At 39.4% G+C, this 22,382-nt stretch overlaps 1 protein-coding gene across 12 annotated transcripts in view; it reads right to left on the bottom strand.

The window, feature by feature from the left end:
• AFF1 (ALF transcription elongation factor 1) overlaps window positions 1–22,382 on the bottom strand; it is a 230,812-nt gene that overhangs the window by 136,333 nt on the left and 72,097 nt on the right. For 2 of the 12 annotated variants that reach the window (XM_089912265.1, XM_089912266.1), the window contains exon 1: window positions 14,817–21,260. The exons of the other annotated variants lie outside the window; for them this stretch is intronic. In XM_089912265.1, coding sequence (XP_089768391.1) covers window positions 14,817–14,833 — 17 coding nt within the window. In that variant the 5' untranslated portion in view covers window positions 14,834–21,260. Of the gene's footprint in view, window positions 1–14,816; window positions 21,261–22,382 lie in introns of those variants that run through there. 12 annotated transcript variants of the gene reach the window in all.

The raw sequence follows: 22,382 nt of genomic DNA, 5'->3' as shown, positions 1-22,382 counted from the left end.
AATACGATGGTTTCTAGAGCTGGCAGCATATAGAGCAGGTAAGAGAACAGCAGAAAACAAGGAGAATCCAAGGATGGTATGAGAAGTGTGGTGTCCTGCAGCAGAGGCAAAGGGGTGCATGCATTTCATACTAAAAAGAGGTAGAAGGATGTCTGCTTTGTCCCACAATGAGTTTCTTATATGGAAGCAGCATCCTGGAGGAGGATACGGGGTAAAAAGGATTTCACATCTTTATCCACAAAGGTTCATACATATCTCCCCTTCCAAATACTACAGGATTTGCCTGAATTACAAATACCCCACAACTTCAAATAGTTGCATTCTCTCCCTCATTCTCCATGTGGCGACCAAGTTGTGGGGAAAAGGTACTTCCCAGTGCTGGGCATTAGTAAAGACTGACCTCACATTTCTTCTGCACATTTCTTCACCCTGAGAGGAATTTTACACATACCGTGTTTCCCTATTCCCCCTCCCTTTTTCTGTTTCACAGTCACAGTTGAGTTAAAAGACAGACGGACATACACATACAATCATATTCCACTTTCTCCATCCTTCCTTTGTTTATTAGTAAACCAAGGAACATTGGCCATATGGATAAGTGTATGAGGATAAGACAATTAAATGAAAAGTCTGGAGTAGATTAGTAGAGGCTGTGTGTCAAGCTGTCACTTGCTGTGTAACATGGGTCAGTCAGTTAATCTCCACAAGCCTCAGTTTCTTCATCCATGCAATAGGAGTGATAATCTCTTGTCATACAGATTCAGGGATATCAAATACGCAAAGTTCCTGGCTCCGAATATAATGGAATGCTCAATAAATGACTGTTATTATCACATACTGAAACTATACATAAAGTCTCTGTCCTTCAAAGTGTCCAAGTTTACCAACAGAAATACTCCCAAAATAATTCATATTTTTCCACATTCTCCTCCTATTAAACCTAAACCTCCTGCCAAAACAAAAAACTAACTTGAGTATAGGATAAACCATCTTATTCAAGCATGGTCTGTATGCTTTGTTTCATCAATTGCACTGTTTTCCATTATTGTTCCAAATTTTTGACATTTTGGTACTGTAAGTGAAGAAACATTCTGGGTGCAGCCTGGGGGTTTAACCTTCATCACATGATTTTCATTACTGCTTCTGCTGCTTTCTGTGTTCCAAACCCATTTTGGGGAGAAAATCAGTAATTAGGAAACTATCTATGCTTTTTAAACTTCCCAACACCTACTGAAATAACCACCCACTCTTACCAGCTCAACTATGAAAATACAATGGGGATAAAAAATCATTTTTGAATTAAATCAGAAATGTTTTCCTCAAGTAAATAAGTAATTTCAGTGACTCTTGCTGTCCTACAGTTTGGGCACAATTTTTAAAGGAATTCTATAAAAATATAAGTATCTGAATTTTCTATTCCTGATAATTTAAACAAATTTGATTGAGATTTACAAAGTTAAGGCAATTGTCAAAAATCTATTTTCTTGTTGATTTTATTTTTTTTGGGGGGGGAGAGGGGCCACGCCACATGACATGCAGGATCTTAGTTCCCCCGATCTCAATCGAACCCATGCCCCCTGCAGTGGAAGTGCAGAGTCCTAACCACTGAACCGCCAGGGAACTCCTAATTTTCTTGCTGATTTTAAAATGATACTAATAGGAAAAAAACAAAAAAGCAATTTTTCAAACTAATATTTAAAAGCATGACTAGAAATAATGATTTCAGTCTGCATATATGATTTCAACTTCTCCTACTGAGGCAATGTTTGGGTTCTGTGTGAACATGCATGAACACTATCTGCAAGTGTGAATAGAAAAGAAAAAATCCTACAAGGGGTCTTCAATTATGATGAATTTGTGAGCTACACTAGCTCTTCAACTATGACAGTCTTATAAGTAAATATGAACGAGTGAAGTTCATAACTATGGTATTCAGTGTGGTTTCCATAACCAGAACCATGAACAGGCTGCAATATCTATTAAACCCAAGTGGCAGTGTGTTAATATCTCCATTACTACCCTGGCTTCTATAGCACAATGTATAAAATAACACCTTGCTTTAGTCAATATGAACTGGGCTATTTTCAGCTTTTAAAAAATGTATTCTTAGCATGGCGTTTCTAAGCATAAAAGATCTGAAAGTCTTATCTGTTCCTTTTTAAATTTAAGAGATAATGACAATCTCAAAAACTCACAACAGCCTAAAGTAATCCCAACCTCATCTTCTTTTCCCCGTTCATTGACTAAATCACTTATCAAATGTATACAAAGAATAGTTCAACTATGTGAAAACATTTAATGTATAAAGAAAAAAGCTGAAAAGGAACAAAAAGAATATCTTTAGTTAAGTTGTTGAGATTTAAGGAAGATATTTCTCTTTCGTCTTAATTACAATTAACTTTAATAAACTGCTGCTTTTATTTTACTGAACTACAAAAAGATTTTTAAAGAGCCTAAATTATATCTTTTATGGTCAAGGAAAAGCAAATGACCAAAAAGTCTGCTAGAAAGTGAGATACTATGCACAGCAATACAGAGACTGCAAAATGCTGTTTCTGCCCAAAGCCAGATGTGAATCACCTACAAAAATACGATTCCAGTTAGAGTTATATTAATAATACATTCATCCATGACAAGAGCAAATGTACATTTTCACTTCTTTCTGGAGAAACTGAGGCAAACAGGATTTCCCAAATGTCTCCAACATAAATGAGTGGTGTCTGGTGATTCAGGAGGCCCTGGCACTGGGACTTACCCTTTTCCATTCCACGAAAATCTAAAAAAAAACAGAGATCCTGTTTAAAACTTTAATACTTCTGAAAAACAGGATGAGGTTTTATAAGTTTGTTAGGAAGTCACCCTATTAAAAGCCACCAGTTTTTGACAAAATACTCAGGCTGATCTTGAAAAATATCCATGAAAAAAATATCCATGAAAATTCTGAAAGCATGAAGGGTAAAGAAGGGAGATTAGCTCTTTCACATATTAAGACATATTAGAAAGTTACAATCATTGAGTTTGATGGTGGTTCTTGAACAGAGATCAAAATGTTTTGTTTGGGGGCAGGCTGGGAGGGGGTCTGGACCACCCCTCCCACTCCTTAAACCAAAATAGTATCCATGTGGATGAAAGATGTAAAGATATATCTTTTATTTTTTTTTAAAATGTCACCAATACTCAAAGAAAACTGGAAGTATACATAAGAAACTAATACCTTCAAGGGGAGCGATCTAAAATGAAGATGTAACAATTTTGAATATCTACATACCAAAAGCATTGCAACCACATTTGTAAAGCAAAAGCTTCAGAAGATACTAGGAGAAACAGAAATTCTCTAATTGTATTAGATCTTTATTCATCTCCCAGTCTACGGCAGAATAAATGGACAAAGAATATAGAAATAATGTAAAATAGGTCTAATGTACAAACCCATGTTTAACTCTGGACCCTGAAAATAAAGAATACACCTTCTTTGCACATGTTCACAATACAGTCACAAAATTACCATATATCATGCCACAAAAGGTATAGAACTAAATACATCTATTTGAAAATAACTATAAAACAGACGTACAAAAGAGATAAGGTGATAATGAGCACAGGATCCTTGAAGCAACTCTATATAATCAAATAAAGCCGTGATGCATGAAGAGGATAAGAACTTTCAGTTCCTCTAGTAGTTTGCTGTGATCACATTTTTTTTTAAGAAGCCACAGAATCCCTTGAGAAAAAGGTACTTAAAACCATCTGCTACTTCCTAAAATATCCAAAGTAGAATATTATTTTCTATTTCTATATATACTAAAAGAACACCACCTTCTACTATATTTTCATGTTTACTTATCTTCAATGAGAAGCTCATTCCCGGGCTTTGCTTAAACCTCTTAACATATATAAATTATTTCTTCAAGGTCAGAGATGGAGGCCATCTTTCACCCCACTCCCCATAACAGCCTTTCACATGTATAAAAAGATGCTTTGTAGATTAACCTTTTAAAATAGCCAGGCTTAAAAACCCTCCACAACAGTCTAAATCTTCATTCCTTTATGACTGTCCTCACTGAGCTAGGACTTCTCTAATTCTATCACATCCTTTATTTGATGGCTTCCAAACTAAGGAAAATGTCCTCTCAAATTTCTTTCCCACATGTTTAACTTGTTTATATTTATGCACCAATTAAAGCAAACTTTTAGAAAACATAGTCTCTATTTTTAAAGTTCAAGTTACGTTATGGAACTCATTTTGCCTTCATGAAAATTTAAAAAAAAAATTTTTTTAAATAGGGCTGAGTTTTGGTAGAATTCACAAAGACAATTAAAATTTTATTTTGAGAAACTGCCACATGACGGCTATTTCCTAAAACCATATTTACCCTGTTTAAAAATGCCATCCTTCCCACCAATATCACTTATTACATTCTGAAAGGACAATTAAATCTAACTTGTCATGATTTGCGTTTTCTCCATTTCAGGTTAACTTCCTCGAACGTCCTCATGGCGCACGTGAAAACAAGTTCCCCACACTCCCTTATTCTCCGCCCTGGCCCGGCTGGATTTTTGTCATAGTACCTAACACAGTCTGCCGTTGTGTTGCTGCCAGCTTGTTTGCTGGTTTTCTGTCTCCCTGTGGGGAGGGAGACCCCGGATCTGTCTGAAGAAGCTCAGAGCCCTGCACACGCTGCAGCTGGCTCTGAGCGAGCAGTGAGGCTCCATCGATACAGGATACAGAGAACCAATATTAAAAGCACTGTCCACGCATGTGAATTGGCCACAGGCATAAAGCTATTAATACTGATACGTAATCTTTAAGTAGGTAAAAATTAATACTCAGAAGCAGTTAATTCTGATAACATGTCCTCCAAAGCAGAAGACACACTGGGCAGACTCATTCAAGGCAGCTGTGCAGTGGACAATGAACCAGGGCCTCACAGCCTTTTTTTAAAAAACAGAATGGCAGTGGAGTGCTGAAAAGATGATCCGCTATCACTACCATCACACATGCACATACAGGTAACTTCACAGCATTTCATGAAATATTCCTGTTTGTAAAATAGATGTATCTTTTCCTGAAGGTTGGAGCACACCACCGACTGAGGGCACGTGGTCACCACCTTCCCCTGGCAGGACCCAAGTTTCAATGATAATTTCCAGAAGCTTCATTTAGATAACATATCTTTGCATGTGAGGCTGTAGTGAATGAAAACAGCTAATTTCTGCCTGAATGTTTTTATTATAAAGTGTATTGAAGTTAACAATTTCTAGGGCCATTTTGCAGTTATGAAATAAAGGAGTTATATTTAATAATATATTTGTGATATTTGAGTTGTGGGTTGGAAGTTTCTTTTGCGATTTTGACAACAGCATGCACTGATACTTTAAATTTGGTATTCTTTAAACATTCCTTGATAAGTTTCTTCATCAAAAAGCCCAATCAATTTTAAAAATACCAAAAGGGATTTTCTTTATAGGAAAAAAGAGTTGTGTTTTTAAGACATATATAAATTTAAAACATTTTCTAATAATCAAATGCAAAATTGATCACATCTCAGAACCACTACTTTCACAGCCCAGCTGACTGTGAGAATAGTACATAAGTCACAAGAAATTGAATGAATTATATCGGTTTAAACATGGGCTATGGGTGAGCATATATTTTAGAAAACAGTTTGGTGGTTTCTCAAAAGGTTAATAAGTACATAACTGTCATAAGACCCAGCAATTCCACTCATAGTGTACCTAACCAAGAAAAAGAAAAACATAGTCTACACAAAGACCTGCACGCAAATGTTCATAGCAGCATTATTCAAATACCCCCCCAAAAGGCAAAACACTGGAAAAAACCAGTCTATCTATCCAGACAACAGAATTAATTACTCAGCAATTAAAAGGACAGAGCTGGGCTTCCCTGGTGGTGCAGTGGTTGAGAGTCCGCCTGCCGATGCAGGGGACGCGGGTTCGTGCCCCGGTCCGGGAAGATCCCACATGCCGCGGAGCGGCTGGGCCTGTGAGCCATGGCTGCTGAGCCTGCGCGTCCAGAGGCTGTGCTCCGCAACGGGAGAGGCCACAACAGTGAGAGGCCCACGTACCGCAAAAAAAAAAAAGAGCTACTGACACATGCTATGCCACAGATGAACTTCAAAAAATTATGTGAGTGAAAAAAGCCAGATGCAAGAAACTACAAGATTCCGTGTACATGAGACACCCACAAAAGGCAAATTTACACCCAAAATGTAGATTAACGGTTGGATGGGGCAATGAGGGATCTTACTGGGAGGATAAAATGTTCTAAAATTGATAAATGGTGATGTCTGCATCAGTAAAGTAACTAAAAATCACTGAACTGTATACCTGAAATGGTCAACTTTTAAGATATGTAAAATATACCTCAAAGTTGTAAAGAAAACGAAAAAAGAAAACAAAACAAACAAAAAAAGCTGGGCTGGGAAGAAGCGTAAAGTGACAAGTAACATGGGAGAGAAAAGATCTGGTGAATGTGCCCCACCCCCTTTGCAAAAAGAAAAAAAAAAAAAGTAATTTACCAAGCTACCAAAAGACCAAAAGTGGTGAAGCTTCTACTTTGCTCTTTAAAATAATGGATAATACTAATACCTTAGGGGTTTCACCACAGAATTACGGGGGAAGTCAGATAGAAACCAAGTTTTATTCTAGGCTTATCATGAGAACTGTCAAGATTTTTAAAGCCTACAAATTAAACTCACATGAAGTAAATCTAATGATTTTCACTTTATCCTTAGAAAAATATGACTGTTAAAATGAGAAAAATACAAAGATGTTTGTAAGAAAAGGCCCCTGTCATGAGGGTTAAAACAAAACCCCTACACAATCAGCAGTATGATAGAAATGATCATATTCAATCTTTTATAACTTCCCATCTAGGGCTTTTTGCCTTCTGGGCATAGTTCCGATTTAAAAACAAAAACTACGTTTAATTGGTTTACTCTGAACTTTACTAAAACCAAGTGACACAGACCACTGTTTATTCTTCCCAACATCTTCAGGTAGCAGAACTCCATTTTGAAACAAATGTAACATACTGGGTTTCATTCTACCCTTTTACTATCCTAATGTTAGTAAATGTTGCTGCCTGATTTTTTCCATCTGGTACAAAGTTTATACTTACACAGATTTTCTTTTTTTCTTAATGGAGAGCTAGCATAAGTATGGTTGAACTCTAAGAGGGAACTGAGTGGGAAAGGGAGATACACAGCTTATAAAAGATTAACAGAAAAACATAATTCCTAGAAGTGTAAATGCTAGGTCAAAGTTACTTGAAAAAAAACATAAAACAAGAGCTTTAGCTATTGTTTTACTGTCTAGAACTTTGAACCAATAAATATGTTTTTAACCAAAAAAAAAACTTACTTAAAACGTCCTATTAACTCAGTAAGAGGTTATTTTCCTTTAAAGAAAAAAATTAAAATCATGGACTCAAATTTTTATTAGCATTTTGGCAGCTTAAGTTACCAACTTACTAGGTAGACCACCTTACTTAGAAATGTAAATGTCTAAGGTAAAATATTAGTTTGTCAATCATGAGACAAAAATATGTAATTTCTGTAAAGCTGGAAAAGAAACAAGTTTCATACTTTTATACAAAATAATGGGAACTGGTTAATTTTAAAACTACCACTTTCCATAAATTTTTAAAATACCACTTTCCATAAATTCACATCCAGAGCAAATCAGGTACACCTGTATTTTTAAAGCAAAGAGAATGGGGAGAGGGAGAGAAGCCATTTAACAAGTTATCCAGATGCACGTTATCCACGATGAAAGTCACATGACAGTCTCAGCTCTATCACCACCACAAAAACATATGCCCCAAATCAAAATTTAATTACACTGCACAACAGAGTTTGTGAATTGTGCTTCATATTTTATCAACTGCTCTGCTTTTGACAGGACAGTTTCCTGAAGGAAAGTTCCAAGAATTGAAAAGTTACAACACCCACATACCAGAAAGTGTTTCCTGAATTTTGTTACAGGAACTGACTTCTGCTATAATTTTAACATTTACTTCCCATAGGAGCCCCATTTTAAAATTTTTGTTGCATATTATTTGTTCAATGACAGTACACCTAGACAATGCTCTTCTTTAAAAGAAAGGAAAAAAACCCCAAACTTTTATTTCAGTTTCAAAAGTTTGGATATAATTGACCAATTCGCAGTTATAACTTTTCTCTAGGAACAAAAACAACTGCCGCCTGGGACTTCCCTGGTGGCGCAGTGGTTGGCAGTCCTCCTGCCAGTGCAGGGGACACGGGTTCAAGCCCTAGTCTGGGAAGATCCCACACGCCACAGAGCAACTGAGCCCGCGTGCTGCAACTGCTGGGCCTGCGTGCCACAGCTCCTGAGGCCCAGGAGCCTAAGAGCCCGTGCTCCGAAACAAGAGAAGCCACCGCAACAAGAAGCCCAACGGCCCCCGCTTGCAGCAACTTAGAGAAGGCCTGTGCGCAGCAACGAAGACCCAATGCAGCCAAAAATAAATAAATAAAAATTAAAAACAAAACAAAACAACTGCCACCTGATGAACGGGGGATGGGGGTGGGGGGATGTTGAAGAGTGAGTTAGTAGTTTTGGGAGGGAGACCAGAGCAGATAGAAAAGGGTAAATTAAGTATCCAGGTCCTTAAGAAACAATTTTTAGGAAAGTGCTGCTGGATCAAACATTGCACATTACTTCTTGGTACTTTCCTTTTCCTTTTATTTTTTAAATATAGGTGCATTTGGACATTTCAACTAATAGAGTTTATAATAAGTACATAAATTTATAGAGGTAGATATCTACCTTCTGTACCAACCTCTTGTCTATTTCAATGGGGAGGGTGTGTATATATGAATATATATTAAATCAAAATGTAACTGCATTACACGACATAGTTTATATGATACTGTATCTCCCTCACACACACCCCATTTCACAAAGTGTTGTAGGTGGGCCTCTGGCCTCAGACCCAGCAGGGCTCCACCCAAGCTCCACCCTGGACCTGCCTAAAAGGAATCTCTGGGGGGAGGGGAGAGCAGAATCTGCATGTTAAGAAGCACTCATGTTGTTTCTTGTGTCTAATCCAGTTTGAGAACTTTGAGCTTAATATAACCACACTGCCCCTAAAATATTCCTTCACTTTTATTTGTTTAATTGCCAATCGAGCTGTAAGCAATACTGAAAAGAAAGGCAAGATCCTTTTGGGTAAAATAAAGGCGAACCAGTGACTCAGGAGTCACATCCTTAACTCTCCCCAGCCCACCCAAACAAAGGATCATGTGGCCTGCAGGTCTCCAAGCATTCATCATCACATGAGCCACTGTGGAGGAAGAACAATCCTTGGTACTTTTAGAATGTGGTCGAACTATGGGTGCCCTCTGGAAATACAATACCTAATACCAAAATAAAGACAATTTAGCTGTCAATAGAAATACAATATATTTCTCCCTCCTGTTTGCTTCAGTTCCTTTTGACAAGACGTCACTATTGGGATTTCCTCTTAATATATTAAATCTGACATCAAATTACTGCTTTAAGAACCTGATAGGAGTCCAATCTGGTTAAATTAAAAACGAAGCCAATAAACCAATGCAAGAAAACAACAGACGTTCACCATTGAAAAAGGCTTTCAGGATATTAAGTCTGCTGGCTTTGTGGCCATCAGGTTAAGCTTTAACTCACTGCGGATAGATAGGAAAAGGGAAAAGTTTGCACAGGAGCAGGATTCTCAACACTGATCACTGCCAAGACACAAAAAGTCAGCACTGGGATGTTTATTAAAGTTAATTTTTACTTTTGGGTCTCCAAGGGCATTAACACTAAAAGTTATAAATCTTATTCTCCACCCCCTCCACCAGAGGCCTAAAGCTAAACTTCATCTGGTACATATATATTTGAGCAAGACATTACTTTGCATTCTAGTTGCTGTATTATTTTGAGCAAATGAATACAGGTTATGTTCATATTAAAATGCATGAAGAACAATCAGAAGCAGAGCTAAAATACAACTTTAGCTTTCAATTTTTTTTTAACTTAAGTAAAAAGGACAGGTAATCATTTAAGCTGTAAAAGTTATGCACCCACCCCATATCAATAAAATGTAACTGAACCACAACAAAGAGATTATGATACCGAAGCTTGCTATGTTTGTACTTCTGAGCCAAGAAACATTGTCCTAAAGGTGCAGGCTGTATTTCCAAGTAGTACGGAAGTAAAGTCAGAATACGCTGTCGCCTGTAGTCCTTCTCACCACATCTCACATACAGGACTTGCCCTTTCAGAAGACAGATTTTGGAAATAAGTTTATTTTCCTATCTTGGAAAGCAAACAAAATAGAGAAATTTGCTAACAGAAAACTAAGTTTATATATTAGAAGCAATCAAGTTGTATGTTATACCTCAAAGCTGTAATGAAGCAAACCAGCTTTATAACTCCTCCATTTTACAGCTATTAAGTAATACATAGATTTGAATGCTCAAAACAAATAAGTGACAGTGCCCAGATGAGAGAGATTTCTCTTATCCATGATTAAGATAATTAGCATATTTGACATTTAAGTTGCTTAGGTGCAGCATTCACTAAATTCCATTTTCAAAACAGTATAGAACCAGCTATTGAATACTTTTTCATGGTATAGTATAGAATCCCCTAACTCTCCTGAGAGACCACTTGTGTTAATTTTTTTATATTTTTTTTGCCAAAGAAGATCCCCATAAACCAGCTGAATGAAAAAAATGACTCAATCCTCCTTCCATCTTCATCATGGAAGAACCTCTAGTCTGAGTCAGGAAGCTCAGCGGGGCTCTCAGGATGAACTAGAAGGAAATCATTTAAGAAACCTCTTCTGTCAAGGACACAGTTTACAATGGTGTCTTAAGGGAAAAAATGAAGACATTCACTGGGTCAAAATACTGCATAAATTATTTCCCTCTTGAAATCACTTCCTTGAACTGCACTTTCCAAAACATCAAGCATTCTTCTTTGATATTTGCTCATATTAAATCAGAGCTTTTTTGCTTTCATGAATTTTCTTCCAAGGTAATCTTTACAAAGCTCATAAACTGGGGGTGGGGACAGAGGACGGAGCAAAACTGGTTCCATACCAGTTTAAGAGCATTGCTTTTTGTCGTGGAAAATTTCCCCCACCAGAGTAAGAGATCCACCAAAAACCGGCTTCATAATAATCTTGGGAACAATCTAACTTTCCTCTATTATTTTTTTTTTAAACATCATTAACTTTAGTCAAATTCAAACAAACAAACAAAAACCTGTGGGAGAGTTACCTAAACTTAATTTCCTTCTGCAGTTTGTGTGAAAGAGCTTTTGAGACATGCTCAGCCACCAGAAGCTACTCTTCTAAAGAAGCAAGTTCAACTCCCCCAACTCTCATTCATGCACCCTCCCCCTGCTACACACACACACACCCTGGGGGGAGGTGGGCCAGGGCTTCTCCAGTAGCACAAGGTGCATTTAAAACCAGTTAATCCCTGACGGTAGTTGAAGAGATGTACGTATTCCTTTCTAAAATTCAGGGATTGCTTCAATGAAGGGGTTAGCAGAGATGGAGAACCAAAGCCCTCTTTTCTCTTTTATCCATCAACACACTCCTCAATATAAGGCAAGCTAATCCTCATAGAAAAGGATAATCTACAAACTGATGGGATTCCATGCCCACCCCTACCCATCATAGGTTTACCAGTCCCCAAAAGAGGGTGTGCCAGGATGTATACTCCTATAAAAGCACCGTCTTCAAGTGCTTTAGATCAGAATTTGGAAACTAAAGCCATGATCTGTAACTCTTTCACCTTAAAGCAAGGAAGCCTAGTCAATGTATCTGTTGTGCTTATAGATTCCAAAGGAAGCACACACTGATCTGAGAGGGGAGGCATAGACTATGCCCTGCTTTAACTGATGTTGCACTTCTACATGACGGCCTTTCTCCACAATTCTGAAAAGGCAAAGCAGATATTTAATGCTCTCAAAATACTGACCCAAAATCTAATTTTTAAAACTTAGGGAACTGACCTTTCATTCAATAAATGTCTTCCATATCTAGCAGAAGAAATCAACCACAAAGCAAAACAAAATAATCAATTTCCTACTTTTAGGTTTTAAAATGGAGAAGAATATGCAACCTCAATTTATGGAAATTCACAAGCCTAGAGATTTAAGCAGTCCCTCCCTCATTCAAAGTACTTCTAGCCTATGCAAGGAATACTAAAAATGTGAGACAATGTCTTAAGGAGCTGACTACAGAGAAGAAATACACATGAAAAATTAGTCATGCACCATCCATCAACATCAAGTGAAGACTATTACCTTATAACAATAACAAATAATAAGAGAATAGTGCCATGGTCAGCTCATTTATTCACTACCAGTGCTACAAAATTCAGTTTCGTCTAAGTTTCCATCTATCTCTTCTACTCAAAAACAAACAAAAAAATCCCACCACCTAATTATTTAAACAGTGCACAATGGTTAGAACTGAGCTATGAATGCTATGAATATTCAGATCCAATGAGTCCAAGAATCTAAATTAATTGTTTCAAAAGCAAACAGATGCTGACACACGAGCAAGATTTTACTACCCCAGATTATACATCACAGATGATGGCTGCGTTTCTCTTAGCACTACTCAGGCAGAGTGGCCCAGCTTTGGGGTTTCCTGAAATCCAAAAATACCTGCAATTTTCTCCATATATTCTCTCTGGGGATCTCAAAGATTACCTATTCTCCCACAAACACAATGTCTAAGTGAGTTTGGACCACATGCCAGCTATAAGTGAAAAAATGCACATTTACCACTTGAGAGATACACTCCCAGGATGCAGACTAAGAAAATAGCAAGACAGCATGGCCTTGGGGACTTCCCTGGCAGTTCACTCATTAAGACTCTGCACTTCCAATGCAGGGGGCGCAGGTTCAATCCCTGGTCGGGGAGCTAAGTTCCCAGGTGCCATGCAGTGAGGCCAAAAATTTTTTAAAAAAAGACATCGTGGCTTTGTTCCTAGTTCAAGGGCACATCTGAAGGCCAGGCAGAAAATCAGAATATGTACAGTCCTCCTATTTCAATTACCAGCAAATTGAACTACCATACTGATAACTCGGATTTTTACATCTTGTAGCAAAGTACTTTTAGCAGAAATTGCTTTTTGCGCATTTAGACTGAGGCGTTGCAGCTCCCTTTCAACACCTCATCTCAGCATTAAAGAGGCAGCCTGGAAGTAAGGAAATGCTGCAGGGCAGCTCAGAAGTCAGGTAGGCACTGCTCTACCTGTGTGACCTCAAGCAAGAAACAGGCTGGCTGAGCCTCAGTTTCCTGAACAAATGTGAAAAAATACAAGTACTTACCTATTTAAGCAACTGAGAAGAGTCAAAGAGGTAATCCAATTACAGTTGCTGTGCCTGGCACACAGCAGTGTCCAATTTAGCTATTACCTCATTTTATTCTTAATTAATTTAAGGGTTCAGACACTGAAATCACTCACATCTGAGTTCAAATCCCAGCTTTCTATTATTGAGCTCTGTTAGATACCATTTAATTTCTTAGATCACAGTGTCTTAATCTAAGGTTTTGATGCCATGGACCCTTTTGTCAGTTAAATTTCAGTCAAGGTTAGCATAAATAAAGATGCAACTTCTGTTTCTCATCCAAGTTTTCCTACTAAATGGCCTCAAGTTAAGAACCTCTCTCTTAGAACAGCCAATAAAATGGGAGCAGGGGATAAACCACTGAGTCTAGAGGATTAAATATACAAAGCACATAGAGGCGCTCTATATAGTGAAGTTCTTTTTCTTCCTAGAAAGTTCTATCTCTTAGGAAAAAATTTCAAAGTCTCATCAAGCCCAAACTTTAAGCTTATAGCATCTATTTCTTTGAGTGACCTATCTGGGTCTTCAGACCTGAAATGTGTTTAGCCTTGTAAGATTTCCCCCAAATCACTATATTACATCAAAAAGCAACTTGAGGAGCTCTCATTAATTTAAATGCGACACCAAAGTACTTTCCAGTAAAACTGAAAGTTTAAAAAGAACGTATATCTAAATTGTAGGCTTCCTTTAGCACCAACTGCTGTCACAACTAAAATGAAATCATACACAACAGTTTGAATTTCATAAAAATCACTAATGCCTTGTCATCACTCTTAAAGCCTCATTACAAAAAAAGTAACAAACCATGGAAAGTCAGGGCTGGAGGTTCTTACAATAGCGTTCCTCTGACAGCAACTGCAGTTCATTATCCTCTCCCCTTCACCAACCCCGATACATTCCTGGTCTTTGCCTACTCAGCAGATTCACGCAAGCTGTGCCGTTTTATGTGCAATCGTACATTCTGGCAGTAAAATTTCCAGTCACTTACCAGGCAAATTCTCAACCACCTCCCCCAAGGCGAACTGTTTCACATTAATCGATTTCTAAAATTCTGCTCAAGGCATTAGCGGAGAGGGGGAAAAAAAATCAGGAGAACCAGAAGGAGGTGCACAAAGAAACTAAAGGACAATTTGGGCAAAGGCAGACAAGTTAAATCAACTTTATTTTTCTGAAAATAATTATTTTTGGAAGAGAAATTTAACTTTAATCTTAACTTTAACTCAACCCCCTCCTCTCTGCAGAAATTGTCTAGTATGTTCTCCAAACTGTTTTTTATCTGACATAAATAAAGAACCACAGCATCAGGAATGATGAGAAAGCAATGACAAAGCTGCTTCCTGCTCGTCCTCTTCGCAGCACCCCGACCTTTCCCTTGCAACCTTCAATTCTCCTAGCCACTAACATATTTTAAAAGTTTCTCTCGGTGCCTGCCTTACCTTGACTGGGCTGCCATAATTCAGTTTATAGAGCTCAAGGTCTCCTGTCCATCAGAGCCTTCAACCCGCGGCCCTTCTGCCAGCGCCGCGCTCACCATTTGCCGGGGCCGGGCGGGGACGATTCCCCAGCGCGACTACCCGATTTTACCGGACTACCTGCTCCGGAGCCCGAGCGTCCTCAGCACAGCCTCGGGCTCCGAGCGTATTGGCTCGCGCTAATCCTGATGGACATCCGGGCACTGGGGCCTCTGCAGGCAAACTACACTCTGGACCGGCCCGGGGAGCTTCGCGTCTGAATTCAGACCGAGTGAGATCCCTCCGGGCGATTCCGGAGAAGGGAAACCGAAGGGCTCCCTTCGCGCAAAGCCCACCAACGCACAGCTTCCGCCAAGCAGCACTAGAACTCCGGCCCGCGTCACAAGGTAAAGGAAATCGTCCTTCGGCTCTGTTAAAGTTGTCCGAGTTCGCCTGGACACCCCCTTCAACAAAGTTCTGGTGGTACGGTCCGCCTCCTTAAAAGGGCACGGCGCTCCACCGGCCCAGCCCGAGGCTGCGCCGGGCGGGGGCGCAGAGCCCGAGCGCCGACGCAGCCCAGCTGGCCCGACCGCCGCGGAGCCCCGCCTGCAGGCTCCTGGCTACCGCTCTCTTGTCAGGTTTTAACAACGTACAAACACACACTGCCGGAACACGCAGTACCCGGGCAGTCAGAACTCCAGCCCCAATTTGAATATTTGTTGAATATTGGGTCCCAAGAGGCTGAAGTGAACAAGGAATAAAACCACAGCAGTAAAACACGTTCGCTACGTTTGATCGTGCCAATGCTTGCAGTCAGGAAATGTGCAACTAACGCACACTTGTTTGACTTTGTTAGCTTTCAGTTTTGATTTCGTTACATTGAAACAAATATGTACAAAGCGCCGTCTCTTTTTAAAAAAAAAAAAAAAGCCCTCTCTTTTATTGGACAACATTCAGATTAAAAGGAAACAGCAACTCAGATGGTACTTGAAAAAGTAATTAAGGAACTGACAAATTTTTAGAAAATGACTGAGGATGCAAGCCAACAATATATTAAACAGTGTAAGTACAAACGAAACCGTGTCCTACTAAGGGGGCCAGGGAAGGCATTTAAATTTAAACTGTGCCTAAAGCTAAGCAGGGAAAAACGTCGTTGAGCAGGAGAGAGGTTGGGCTTCAGCGTCTCATGTTGTAGGAGCTGCAAACTCTAAATGGAGTGAATGCCGGCCCCGTGGACTCCCCATTCTACCTAGAATCATGACAGTGACACCATCTCACAAAGAGATACTCCACACTGTACTGCTAAGGAGCCATGGATAGACATGTTGACATCTGCACAAAAACTGCAAAGCTGGGAGGTGGGGGCTGGCGGGTGGAAGGCCCAAAGCATCTCTATGGTGGGTCTCAAAGTGTGATTCGTGGTCTCCTGGGAGTCCCCAGGACCTTCTCAGAGGTCAAGCTATTTTTAGAATAACACAAAGACATTATTTGTCTTTTTCACTGTGCTGACATTTGCACTGATGGTGCAAAAGCAATTGTGGGGAAACTGCTGGCACCTTAGCACTAATCAAGGCAGTGGCTCTTCACTCATTAGCAGTTTAAAAAAGAAAAAAAGGTCAGTTTTCTTTACACCTGTCCTTAATGAAGTGAGCAGTAAGAATTACTACTTTTCTTAAATCTTGACCCTTGAGTACAGGTCATTTTAATGTTCTTTGTGACAAAATGGGAAGTTCACATGAAGCACTCTGCTACTGCAGAGTGAAGTACAGTGGTTGTCTAGAAGAAAAGCACTTGTATTGTTGCAAGCTGAAATAGCTGTTTTTTTCATGGACTACCATTTCTAGAGAAATGGTAGTCCATGAAAAAAAACTGAAAGAACAAGTGAGGAACAATTGAAAGAACAATTGACGAACTGTGGTTATTCTGACTTGGGTATTTGGTAATCATTTTCTCAAAAATGAACAAAGTGAGTCTGTTTCTTCAAGGAAAACAACTGACAGTATTTATTGCCAATGATAAAATTTGAGTTTTCAAGCATTTTGGAAAATGACATCTGCCACTGCGAGCCTGTCAGCTTCCCAATACTTAAAGACTTTCCCGATGAGGTAAGGACAGTAATGAATGTGGTTTTAGAAGACCTGTGTATGGACTTCCCTGGTGGCACAGTGGTTAAGAATCTGCCTGCCAAGGCAGGGGACACGGGTTCGAGCCCTGGTCCACAAAGATCAGACATGCCACGGAGCAACTAAGCCCGTGCGCCGCAACTACTGAGCCTGCACTCTAAAGCCCGCAAGCAACAACTACTGAGCCCACGCTCTAGAGCCCGTGAGCCACAACTACTAAGCCTGTGACCCACAACTACTGAAGCCCACACGCCTAGACCCTGTGCTCCGCAACAAGAGACGCCACCACAGTGAGAAGCCAGCACACCACAACAGAGTAGCCCCTGCTCGCCACAACTAGAAAAAGCCCATGCACAGCAACGAAGACCCAATGCAACCAAAACTAAATTAATTAATTAATTAAATTTTAAAAAAAGAAGACCTGCGTAACTCAGTGACCAAAATTTTCTAAACAGTACAAAATTGTGGGGCTTCCCTGGTGGCGCAGTGGTTAAGAATCCACCTGCCAGTGCAGGGGACACATGATTGAGCTGTGGTCTGAGAAGATCCCACATGCCGCGGAGCAACTAAGCCCGTGCGCCACAACTACCGAGCCTGCGCTCTAGAGCCCATGAGCCACAACTACTGAGCCCACATGCCACAACTACTGAAGCCCGCACACCTAGAGCCCGTGCTCCGCAACAAGAGAAGCCACCACAACGAGAAGCCTGTGCGCCACAATGAAAGAGTAGCCCCGGCGCACCACAACTACAGAAAGCCCACGCACAGCAACAAAGACCCAACACAGCCATAAATAAATTAATTAAATAATTTTTTTTTAAATCGTGCACAGGTAAAAGATCCATTGAAAGTGCAGGACAGACCAATGGATTTTAATATATCAAAAAAAAAGTTCAATGATATGATTTCAAATTCCACATTGCAACTAACCTTTAAGAAACTATGACTTGTAGAGTTTTGATATAATATCAAAAAAGGTATTAAAATACTCCTCCATTTTCTGTGAGGCTGCATCTTCTTCATATATTTCAACCAAAATAACGTTGCAACAGATTGAACACAGAAGCAGATGAGAATCTGGCTGTCTTCTATTAGTTTGGACAGTAAAGAGATTTGCATAAATGTAAAATAATGCCACTCCTCTTACTAAATTTTTTATTTTGGAAATAGTTTTTTTTCCAAATAAAAATATTATTTAAGTTAACAGGTAATGGGTTTATTATTTTAAAGAATTTAATATTTTAAATATCTCAATTTTAATTTTTAATATAGCAAGTGTCAATAGATAAAACACACACATACAAAAACTCTTTGGGGTTCTTAATAATTTGAGGGTGCAAACTTATTCCATGTCATTTGTTGATACTTGTTGATACTTCCATGTTTCCTCCAGCTCTCCACCATCATCATGGCTTCTCTTATATTAAAAGTAATATTATTATATTATAGCTATTCCTGTGTAGAATCTTAGCACCCAGATCAGCTTTGGTAAAATATCAAATCACCTGTGTCATGTGTTAAAACCACAGACTCCAGAACTCGTGAATCAAAATCTTTGTAGGGAGAGGTCTCAGGGATATGCACTTCAACAAATTCTCCAGCTAATACTTGTCTGCTTACATGTGAGAACGACTTGCTTAGATCACGCATACTTACAATATAAAAGTGAGCTCTTGGATTCAGTATTGGTTTATAATCCCTCAGTCATTTTAAGTATCATGGTTGGACAGCATTTATTTTCATTCATAAGAAATCTCTATCAGACAATAAAATACCACTGCACACGTGTATTCTTTTGCAATAGAAGAATGATAAACCTTGAAGGAAACAAAGCATAAATTTAGGCAAAAGTCTACTCTCCAAAATTTTTTTTTTTTTGCGGTACGCGGGCCTCTCACTGTTGTGGCCTCTCCCGTTGAGGAGCACAGGCTCCGGATGCGCAGGCTCAGCGGCCATGGCTCACGGGCCAGCCGCTCTGCGGCATGTGGGATCTTCCCGGACCAGGGCACAAACCCGTGTCCCCTGCATCAGCAGGCGGACTCTCAACCACTGCGCCAGCAAGGAAGCCCCCCAAAATTTTTTGCTTGCCATTTTCCCCCATCTTTCTCTTGTTCTAAATACCAACTATGATATTTATCCTTTAAATTGATATCAGACATATAAGTAAGCAGAAACAATATTGCATAATAGCATTTACTCACAAAATTTCCATTTATCACTGGCTAGAAATATAACATCACTTATATTAAAATTACATTTTTCCTCTGTGAACTGTGTTAATTGTGCTGTTCCACTAAAGATGAGGAAATGAAAGAATACAGCAAATACTTACACACACGGAAATATGAAATCAACAGCAGATTGGGATTACACCTGAGATTCCCAGGGCTCTCAAGATCATTTGTAACATAAATTAGTGAGAGTAATTTAAAACAGATGTGGGATTACACTCGCTTTGTAATAGATCTAACAATACTAGAGGAAAGTGCAGGAGAAATTATTCTGGAATTGGATACTCCATGTGGCTGAAGAAGTTCAGCAATAGGCACGTGGGTGTTATTATCTCCAAGTGTTTTGAAAACACCATTGTATCCAACCCACAGTCTTGTTCAGCAGTGAAACTGAACAAAAGACATTCTTAACCTTTTGGGGGCACAGAATTCTTTGCCTTACTGATGAGATTCGAGGATACAGACCTATGCACATGACATTTGCTATACTTTGATGTTCATGATCCCTCTGCAGCTCACCTAAGGAAGACCTGAGGCTCTGTAGACTTTAGGTGATAAATCCCTAGGCCCTAAGGTGCACTCAAACTGGACCAGCTAATGGACCCAATTTACCTTACAAATAATGGGTACCATCACCTGTCAATCTTCACTGCCCCTTTAAAATGTTAGGACTGTCTTAGTAATTGCCCAGTACAGTGAAGTTTTGTGGGTTTTTTTTTTTTGGCCCTGCCACACAGCTTGTGGGATCTTAAGACCAAGGACTGAACCTAGCGAAAGCACAGAGTCCTAACCCCTGGACTGCCAGGGAATTCCCTACAGTGAAGAATTTCTAATGAAAATAATGGAAAGAGGGAATTCCCTTCTAGTTGCTAGATGGGATTCTGCCCTATTCATGAATTGCCTAATAAAGCCAATTCAAAATAAGTCTTAAAAAATAAAAATAAATGAATGGAAAGATGTTACATGACAGCAAAATATCATCTATATATCAAAATAACAAGTTTCTCAGTATGGTAAGAATATGCTAATCAGTTCTACATTTCCAGAATTCACCAAGCCTACAGTGACCAAGTATGCTAACAACAAAAAAGTAAGGTACACAATTTAATAAACAGGGCAGAATTTATAAGGTGAGTGGGACAGACTGTTTTACTACCTGAAATGGGTTCCTGAATCACAAGAGTGCCTTTTTATTAGCTCTTTAAATTAATGAGCTTTATAAATGACACTTGCACACATGTAGTGGCAACAACAGATGGCATATATAACAATATCTTAAGTACAATCACAAATGTGCCCTACATATTGTTATCCAAGAGTGAAAACAGAATCATCTTTCAAGTGTTCCATCATTTATTTGGCAAAATATAAACAGGCATATGTTTTAAAATGTATGTTTATATATATTTTTTTTAATTTAGGAGATAGAAGGCAAAATCTAACATACTTTAAATTTAATAAAAAAATTTTTTTAAAACAAGTTGCCTTAATCAGAACTGTTAAATATTCATTCAATGCATGCATTTGGTCCACAATAGTCATTCAATGATACTACTCTTTAATGGCATTTTTGATCTAAAAGTTACCTCGGTCAAATCTAAGAATTTTTACTTCATTTCAGTGGGATGCTGTTTAATGAGGACACTGCAGAAATCACTTCACCAAAAGAAGGGTGCTCAAGGTGCCACTGGACAGTCACAAATAAATCAGACACAGGAAAAGGGAGGGGAGACAAAGGAGGAGATAAAAGATGAGCCATCTCTGGTGGGCAGACATAGCAGGGGAAACTGGATTAAGCATCACTGGAAATTAACTAGCTCCCCCTTCAGCTATGACCTCAACACAAAACAGTCCTCCCCTTGCTGGTCCTGAGAAAGTCCTCTTCTTCCCCAGCTTTACGCCACACTTTTCAGGTCCTCTACCATGATCTTCAAATCAGGGGTATGTGGAAGTCCTCAAGAGGGATGAGGGCAGAGGTTTGAAGCAAATCTATTTCCTGGTTCTTCATTCCCAAATGCCCTCTTTCCTGAAATGAGGGTTCAGGCTTTCCTCCCACTTCCGCTTGCCTTTCCCTACTTGATCAAGAAAAGTAGGCCTCTCACCCATTCCAAATCACTCTTCTAAGTGTACATTGCTCCAGGGTGCAAATATGTCTGAAGCCCCAGACGAACAGTTCTATGTAGGAGGACAGTCCCTGAGCTCAAATCAGGAAAAACTCATGGGTGGCTCCTCATCTGACATATCCAGGTAACCAACCTGGAGCAAGGCCCTGCCTCACCAATCCAGCTATATATGAGAATTATGAAATGAGATGGAAATTTTCTCTGATACGATTCAGCTGATAGGTTTGAGACTAAAGACTTCCAGTTTTTCAACATTCTTTTGGAGGGGACACAAGCAAAAATGTTTAAAGACTACTGCCCAATATCACTTCTTCCTTCACTGAAATGTCTTTTTCTCTACTCCTGGTCTACACTTTTCCTATCTTTTTCTGTTTGTACATAGATAAAACATTCTTCCTTCCCCGCCCCAATACCTCTGCCCATCCATACCAGCTGACTTATTTATTCTCAGCCTACAAACAAGCTCAAGTTTCCCCAACCCCCAACCCCACCCCAACATGTAACTGAGCAGGACCCTATGGGGTCTTCCTGGGACAGACCCCTCCCCCATATCTTCTGCTTTAGCTCCTCTCTGAATTACCTAAATAACAGTATCTGATGCACATTTCCTGAGTTGTTTTTCAAATGCTAAAACCACCACCAAACAAAGAAATTAACTACTTGATGATCCCGAGCACATACCCCCCAGACCTACTGGTGCCTAAGGATTGATAATGTTAACTCCTATGACACCACCTTGTCACCCCACCATAAACAAATCAGAGAACAGTGCACGAGCTGATCACTTACCCTGGGACGCCCCGCCCTCACCTAGCATTTAAAAATGCTTTGCCGAAACCCTTTGCGGAGTGTGGGTTTTGTTTCTTTGTTTGTTTGTTTGAGCATGAGCCACCTATTCTCCTTGCTTGGCCCTGCAATAAACCTTTCTCTGCCCCAAACTCCTACATTTTGGTTTGTTTGGCCTCACTGTGAATTGGGCATATGAACTTTCGTTTGGTAACACACACTTTAAAAAAAAAAAGTCTTTTTACTTTGGAATAATTTTAGATTTACAGAAAAGTTGCAAAGAATTCT

The sequence above is a fragment of the Delphinapterus leucas genome, chromosome 5, assembly GCF_059928025.1.
Source record: "Delphinapterus leucas isolate spDelLeu-1000000601 "Yukka" chromosome 5, BTC_Dleu_Yukka2, whole genome shotgun sequence".
Classification (NCBI taxonomy): domain Eukaryota; kingdom Metazoa; phylum Chordata; class Mammalia; order Artiodactyla; family Monodontidae; genus Delphinapterus; species Delphinapterus leucas.
The sequence above is the reverse complement of the archived record's forward strand: the minus strand, read 5'-3'. Positions and strand labels throughout refer to the sequence as shown.